The sequence below is a fragment of the Aedes albopictus genome, chromosome 1 (genome assembly GCF_035046485.1).
Source record: "Aedes albopictus strain Foshan chromosome 1, AalbF5, whole genome shotgun sequence".
In the NCBI taxonomy this organism is placed as follows: domain Eukaryota; kingdom Metazoa; phylum Arthropoda; class Insecta; order Diptera; family Culicidae; genus Aedes; species Aedes albopictus.
Window position 1 is genome coordinate 219,648,362 of NC_085136.1, and position 7,609 is coordinate 219,655,970.

Genomic DNA, 7,609 nt, shown 5'->3' on the forward strand with positions numbered 1-7,609 from the left:
GGTAAGCAGGAAAATAGTCGCAGATTATATCTGAACCGGTAGTATTCCGGAACCGGTTCTGGGTGTCCCGCCGGAAGTGGCCAAATATGAGAGTGAACCAAACCCATGCATGCGACACATCAAATTGCAGCTTTTTGTATAACCTGATGAACGGTAGACAGGAAAATAGTCTCGGACCATATCTAAACCGGTAGCATACTGGAACCGGTTCCGGGTGTCCCACTGTAAGTGACCAAATGTAAAAGTGAAACAAACCCATGCATACGACACATCAAATCACCACTTTTTATGTAACCTGATGAATTGTTAACAGGAAAATAGTCTCAGACCATATCTGATCCGGTAGTGTTCCGGAACCGGTTCCGGGTATCCCGCCGGAAGTGACCAAATATAAAAGTGAACCAAACCCATATATGCGACACATAAAATCGCAGCTTTTTCTATAACCTGATGAACGACAAATAGTTTCGCAGACTATATTTGTACCGGTAGTGTTGCAGAACCGGTTCCGGGTGTCTCACCGGAAGTGGCCAAATATAAAAGTGAAACAAACCTGTTTCGGGAGAAAACTGGGCACTTGGCACGACACTGGCAACTTTTCGACGCACTTTGGAGTGATCTTAACTTCGACCGACCGACTAACCGACACTTGGACTTATTTCGGACCGTATTAAAGAAATTAGAACGGGAGCTTGGTAAAAACGCGCACTTCACTGGTTTGTAGCTTTTATTGAACTGATTTGTGTTATGCTGTTTTGTTGTTCTTCATGTACGTTGTATGTCTATAGCATATGTGTGTATGTGTGAGAGGGTATGTAACAATTCAGTGTTTCTCAAATGTGTTTTCGCTGGTGATTGTGGTAGTCCTGAACATGCCGGCCGCCGTTGAAACCGTCCGTTTCAACCATCCAACATGCTTGTAGACGGTGTTTGCGACGTGTCCTCGTCTCCGGAATCGATGGGGAGCACCGCGACCTTTGTGATGGCTCGCTTGTAGTCGCCTGCCGCCGTTCTCACTACGACAACACGAACCCGCCCGTCCGAACCGGTGATGGTCTCGACGATGCGTCCGAGTGGCCAATGCAGCGGGGGGTAGTTGTCTTCTTTCAGCAGTACTAGCTGCCCCTTCCGGACGTCTACGGATGGCCGCCTCCACTTGCTTCGTTGATGTAGCTGGCTGATGTAGTCCCGTGACCAGCAGCGCCACAGATCCTGGACCGAGCGTTGCATGTCCTGCAAACGGGTGACGCGATTAGGCGACAGCTGAAGTAGATCGGGTTCGGGAATGGAGACGAGAGGCTCTCCAATCAGGAAGTGTCCTGGAGTTATGGCGGAAAGGTCGTCGGGGGAATCGGAAATGGGAACGAGGGGACGGGAGTTTAGGACAGATTCGATCTGTGCCACGACGGTTAGGAGCTGGTCCATGGAAAAAGCCTTTTGTCCCATAATCCGACGAAAGTGGTACTTAAATGATTTTACTCCGGCTTCCCATATGCCTCCGAAGTGTGGAGAACGAGCAGGTATGAAACGGAACGTGATCCCATTTCCGGAGCAGTAGTCGGCCCATTCCTGGGATTGGAATTGCTGCTGGAACTCCTTGCGCAGATTCCGCAGCTCGCGATCGGCCCCGACGAACGTAGTCGCGTTGTCGCAATGCAACTCGAGGACGCGACCGCGACGAGCAACAAAGCGCTTGACGGCGGCGATGCACGCGACGGACGACAGATTCGGCACGACTTCAAGGTGTACGGCCTTCACCACCAAACACACGAATAACGCGACGTAGACCTTTACCGACGTACCTCTCCCAGTCAGCGGACGAACGAAAAACGGCCCACAGTAATCCATCCCGGAATACGCGAAGGCTCGAGCAGGTCTGAGGCGAACTGATGGTAGAGGCGCCATGATCTGATTTGCAGGTGTTGGGTTGCATCGGAAGCACGTAACGTATTGGCGAACGACCTTACGAGCCAAATCCCTCCCCCGAAGTGGCCAGAAACGTTGACGCATTGTGGCGAGCAGTAGCGAAGGGCCACCGTGAAGCGTCTGCAGATGAACGGACCTGGCGATCATCCAGCTCAGTTGGTGGTTGGTTGGCAACAGTATCGGATGACGGGTATCGAACGGAGCGTTGAGATTCTTCAACCGTCCGTCAATCCGAAGAAGTCCGAACTCGTCCAAAAAAAGGTTCAGATTCTTGAGTGGCGATTTCGATGATATGCTGACGGACTTGTCCGTCTCTTGTTGTTGGTACAGGCGAACTTCCGTTGGGAATTCCTGGCTCTGGGCAAGGCGTACCATCGACTTCAGCGCCAAGTCTACTTCTTCCGGCGACAGCGAGGACAAAATGCGTTGGTTCTTTGGAACTTTGCAGTTGTTTCGGAAACGGTAGCAGTACGCAACGAATCGCGTTAGCTTGGCTAACTCGGAAAACTCGCTGAAGATGTTAACGTTTTCGTCTACCAGCGGGAGGGATACCAATGGACGCATTTCTTCTTCAATTTCCGACTTGGTCGGCATCGAAACCGCACACTCCGGCCACTGGTCGACGGGGGAGGTGAGAAACGCTGGACCATGCCACCACAGCTTGTCGTTTAGGATCTGGCTTGGAAGCATTCCTCGGGAGATATGGTCGGCAGGGTTTAGATCGGTCGGTACATGCATCCATGGTGCATCTTTCGTCAGGCGTTGGATCTCTGCGACCCGATTGGATACAAAAACTTTCCAGGTATTCGATCTGGATTTGATCCAGTGAAGTGCGACGGCTGAGTCGGTCCAAAACGTGACTGGTGCAGACAAGTTGGTGTTTGTCAGTAGGTTGTGCACCAACTGACTCCCGAGGAGTGCTGCGCAGAGCTCCAGTCGTGGAATCGACTGTCCACGAAGTGGTGCAACACGAGACTTCGATGTTAGGAGATGCGAGTGGAGCTGCCCAAGCTCGTCCGATGAGACGATGTAGACGCAGCATCCGTAATCCTTCTGCGAGGCGTCGCAGAAGCAGTGGATGAAGTATTGACTTTGAGTGTTCCAGAGAACTCTTCTCGGAACTTCCAGATGGTGAAGCCGTTCGATGTCAGCACGGTACTTTCTCCACCATGCTGCTGAATCTTCTCCAAGCTCAGAATCCCACGACAGGTCTGCTGCCCAGAGAGTTTGGATGAACATCTTTGCGTTCACGACCACGGGTCCAAGAAGTCCGAGTGGGTCGAACAGTTGGGACATCTCGGAGACGACAATCCGCTTTGTCACGGCAGGCAAATCTGATAGCGCAGGGACCTTGAACTTGAATACGTCCCGCTGGAGGAACCACAACAACCCCAAGGTTTTGACGGCTTGCGAACGATCGAGCTCTAGCTCTGCCGATGTCTCCCACAGTTCTTCTGGAACATGACGCAGAACTGTTTTGTAGTTCGAAGCCCACTTTCGAAGCACGAAGCCACCGGACTTCATCATTTCGCTCAACTGCTTGCAAGTCTCAGCCATATTGTCATGGTCGTCATCTCCAGTAATCACGTCGTCTACGTAGGTGCCTTTCAATACCACTGGCACGGCCAGCGGGAATCGTTGTCCTTCGTCGTCGGCTAGCTGGTTCAAAACACGAGCAGCATGGAATGGTGAGCTTGCAAGACCGTAGGTTACGGTTTTTAGTTGGTACGTGCGGATCGGTTCCGATGGACTGCCACGCCAAAGAATTTGCTGGAATTTGCGGTCATCTGGGTGGACCCAAATCTGCCGGAACATTTTCTCTGCGTCGGCGGTTATGGCGAAACGTGGCAGACGGAAGTTAACGACAGTGGAGTAGAGCGCCGGCTGAACCGTTGGTCCGACGTACAGTGCTTCGTTCAGCGATATCGAGGCCGCTCCACGACAGGAACCGTCGAATACCACACGCGTTTTAGTGGTCGTACTCTCTGGTCGCTGGATGGCATGGTGCGGGAGGAAAAACTGCGGACTACGCGACGCGACGGGAACCAACTCCATATGACCCAACCTCTCATACTCCTCCATGAACTCTGTGTAGCTGCGACGGAGATCTTCATCGACGGCGAATCTTTTCTCCATTTGTTGGAATCTTCGCAGCGCAGCGGTGTGCGAATTTCCAAGCATCGACACCTTTTCTTCCTTGAACGGAAGACGAACGACGTAGCGGCCCGTGTTGTCACGAGCGACGGTGCTCTGGAAGTGGTCTTCGCAGAACTGTTCATCTGGAGTGAGTGCTTTACCGTCATCGAAGTTTTCAATTTCCCAGAAACGCTGGAGCTGGGTATCGAGCCTGTCTTCAACGCAGATGTGACAGGTCTGGGCTTCTGTTGCTTCGGGCGTTGGCTGCTCTAGCTTTCCACAGACGATGTATCCAAGCACTGTTTTCTGAAGCGTTGGATAGCCAGAGGCGAGCGAGATGCGATCGTGCTCGAGAAGATCGAAGAACAGAGCAGCTCCGATGATGATGTCCACGCCTTGGCTGATGTTGAACTGTGGATCAGCGAGAGGGAGATTCCTTGGGATTCTCCAGCGAGCGACGTCGATGTGGTGGCTAGGCAGCGAGACGGTAAGCTTTGGTAGCACGAGGCAGTCCAACTGAGCAGTGAAGGTTTCGAAACGAGAGGTTAGAGATAGTGTCACAGCGTAGCGGACGTTAACGACGGATTGTCCGATCCCACTGACTGGCGAGTTCAGCTTTGTCCGCTTCAAACGAAGTTTCTGGCAAAGTGCTTCGGAGATGAAGCTCGGCTGTGATCCACTATCCAGGAGGGCTCTGGCGAGAACGTACTGATTGTCGGCGTCTTTCACTTTTATCACTGCTGTTGACAGAATGACTGTTGACTGCCGAGGTTGGGTAATCACTTCCGCGCTTTGGCAGGCGGTGGATGGGGAATTGGTAACGAGATCGACCGACGAACATGGGAAAGGCTTACCGCGCGACGACTGCGAACGAACCGACGAGACAGGTGGTGAGGCAACGGCGAGCTCTTCCGGCGGAGAGCTTTCGACATGACTTGGAACGAAGTGCGACATTTGGCATGACTGCGAAGTGTTTGCTTCAGCGGACTTGTTCGACGAAGTCCCTGGTTGTGGACCAGGAGCGGAGGAGAGGGGCGGCAGGTGCAGCAACGAGTGGTGTTTCTTGCCGCAGCTCTTACAGGATCCGCTGGAGCAGTTCTTCGCTTGGTGTGTTCCCTTCAGGCAGTTAATGCACAGCCCGTGCTTCTTCGCGACTTCGAACCGTTGTTGAGGAGAGAGCGTTCGGAATTGTTCGCACTGGAACAGGAAATGTGCCTGCTTGCAGCTGGCGCACTTGGGAACATTGTCGGATACAACGTGCGACACGACGGATCGGGATTTGGGATGTTTGATCTCGGATTGGGTGGTTGCCGTTTGGGAGAGCTTAAGGGTTTGTATGATTCGCGATCTTCTGTGGATAAACTCGAGAAGTTCTTGGTACTTGGGGTACTCGTCACTATTGGAAACGGATGTTTCCCACTCACGGAGTGTGACCGAGTCCAAACATTGGCTCAATCGTTCGACTAAGAAAGCATTCCAGTGGTTCTCAGCACCTTCGAGTTTATCCAGAAGCTGCACGTGCCGATTGAACTCATCGGCGAGATCTGCGAGTCCTTGTGCAGACTCTTTCTTCAGTGAAGGAATCGTAAGCAAGGCAGACATGTGCCGCTTGACCAGCAAATTCGGATTTTCGAAACGTTCCTTCAACAAATTCCACGCTACGAGATAGTTATTGGCGGAAATCTCGAGCGAAGAAATGATGCGAGCCGCTTCGCCAGAAAGCGTCGCACGCAAATAGTGCATTTTCTGTACCGCCGTTAGCTGCACGCTCGAATGAATAAGCGAGACGAACAGATCGCGAAAAGAAACCCAATCATCGAGATTCCCAGAGAACTCCTTCAACTTAATCTCCGGCAGACGAACGCTCGACGAGATGGGAACAGCCGAAGAGAGTGGTTGAACAGGAGCGGGGGTGGGTGCAGGTGGTGGAACAGGGATTTTGCTTTGTAATGACGCCTTTAATTCGAAATACAAGGTTTGGAACTCTTCCCTCTCTTCCAAGAAATCTTCCTCAGCGTCCTCCAAAACCTCAATTTCCTCCTGCGTTTCTTCAAATTCACGCCACAACGCATCAAGACGTTGAATGCGTATGGGCAATTGACCTTCTTGAGTGGGATCGAACCCGTCGTTAAATTTCTTGATCAAATTTGCGGAACCCAAAATGTTGGTCCGGCGACGGTACAGTAGCTTCAATTTGGTTTGTTTGCTACTAGTTGCCTTCTTCGGAGGCGTCATTTTGATCAATTTCTCTTCACCAAAAAAAGTTTGTCAAATACCTGCTTTTCTGCTACTTGGTGCTTTTTACCCAACTCTCCCCCTTCTGGGTGTTTACTTTCCGTCCGATGTAAACGAAATCCCACGATCCGCTGTTGTTCTGCTACGGCTGCTGCTGTAGCAAACGACGGATGACGACGACGACGACGAAGTGATGATGATCCACACGTTGATGACTACGCCGACTGGAGCGCACCTGATGACGATCGACTCCGACCGGCGGTGGTTGTTATTGCGCCGAATGATTGTTCGGCAAGGGCGACGACGACGATTGATTGATGGATCCCGACGGGGAATGCGATGACGACGATGGTAGTGGTTGATGGATCCCGACGGGGAATGATCTTCGCTTGGCCGGGAACGACGACGACGACGACGATGATGGTGGTTGATTGTGCCCGACTGCGAATGATTGTTGTTCGGCCGGTGGACGGCGATAATGACGACGACGACGAAAATGCCAGATGTGCACCACCGTGTGATGGCGATGAAATTGCAACTGCCTCCCGGGTTTCGGCACCAATGTTTCGGGAGAAAACTGGGCACTTGGCACGACACTGGCAACTTTTCGACGCACTTTGGAGTGATCTTAACTTCGACCGACCGACTAACCGACACTTGGACTTATTTCGGACCGTATTAAAGAAATTAGAACGGGAGCTTGGTAAAAACGCGCACTTCACTGGTTTGTAGCTTTTATTGAACTGATTTGTGTTATGCTGTTTTGTTGTTCTTCATGTACGTTGTATGTCTATAGCATATGTGTGTATGTGTGAGAGGGTATGTAACAATTCAGTGTTTCTCAAATGTGTTTTCGCTGGTGATTGTGGTAGTCCTGAACAAAACCCATGCATGCGACACATCAAATCGCTGCTTTTTCTATAACCTGAGAAACGGTAAGCAGTAAAATAGTCTCAGATCATATCAGAACCGGTAGCATCCCGGAACCGGTTTCTGGTGTCCCGCCTGAAGTGGCCTAATTCATACATGGCCTTTTCGATAACTTGTACGATCAGCAAGAAAATAAGCTATGCCCACATTAGAAACTACTGATAGTGTTCCGGAATCGATTTTAGGTATCTCGCTGAAAGTATCCGAATGTAAAAGAGAACCAAAAAAATATTCGCGACACATCAAATGGCTTTTAAGGTATCCTGATGAACGGTTACCAAGAAAAAATATCTCAGATCATGCTTGGGAAAACTAGTAGTGTCTCGGAATCGGTTCCCGGTGTCCCTCTGGATGTGGTCAAATGTAGAAGGGAACCCAACTC

At 51.2% G+C, this 7,609-nt stretch overlaps 1 protein-coding gene across 1 annotated transcript; it reads right to left on the minus strand.

Annotated features, from left to right (window-relative positions):
- Positions 1–840: 840 nt before the first annotated feature.
- On the minus strand, positions 841–7,035 carry LOC134285482 (uncharacterized). Its single transcript, XM_062846289.1, has 2 exons — positions 1,480–7,035; positions 841–1,233 (listed from the first exon to the last, which is right to left on the minus strand). Exons 1-2 carry the CDS (start codon positions 6,295–6,297, stop codon positions 901–903), a joined length of 5,151 nt encoding a protein of 1,716 aa, XP_062702273.1. The 5' UTR covers positions 6,298–7,035; the 3' UTR covers positions 841–900.
- Positions 7,036–7,609: the final 574 nt, after the last annotated feature.

Coding starts and splice junctions, on each gene's coding strand:
- LOC134285482 (XM_062846289.1), bottom strand. CDS start 6,297: ATGACGCCTCCGAAGAAGGCAACTAGTAGCAAACAAACCAAATTGAAG. Junction 1,234..1,479: donor GAGGCATATGGGAAGCCGGA/GTAAAATCATTT, acceptor ACCCGTTTGCAG/GACATGCAACGCTCGGTCCA.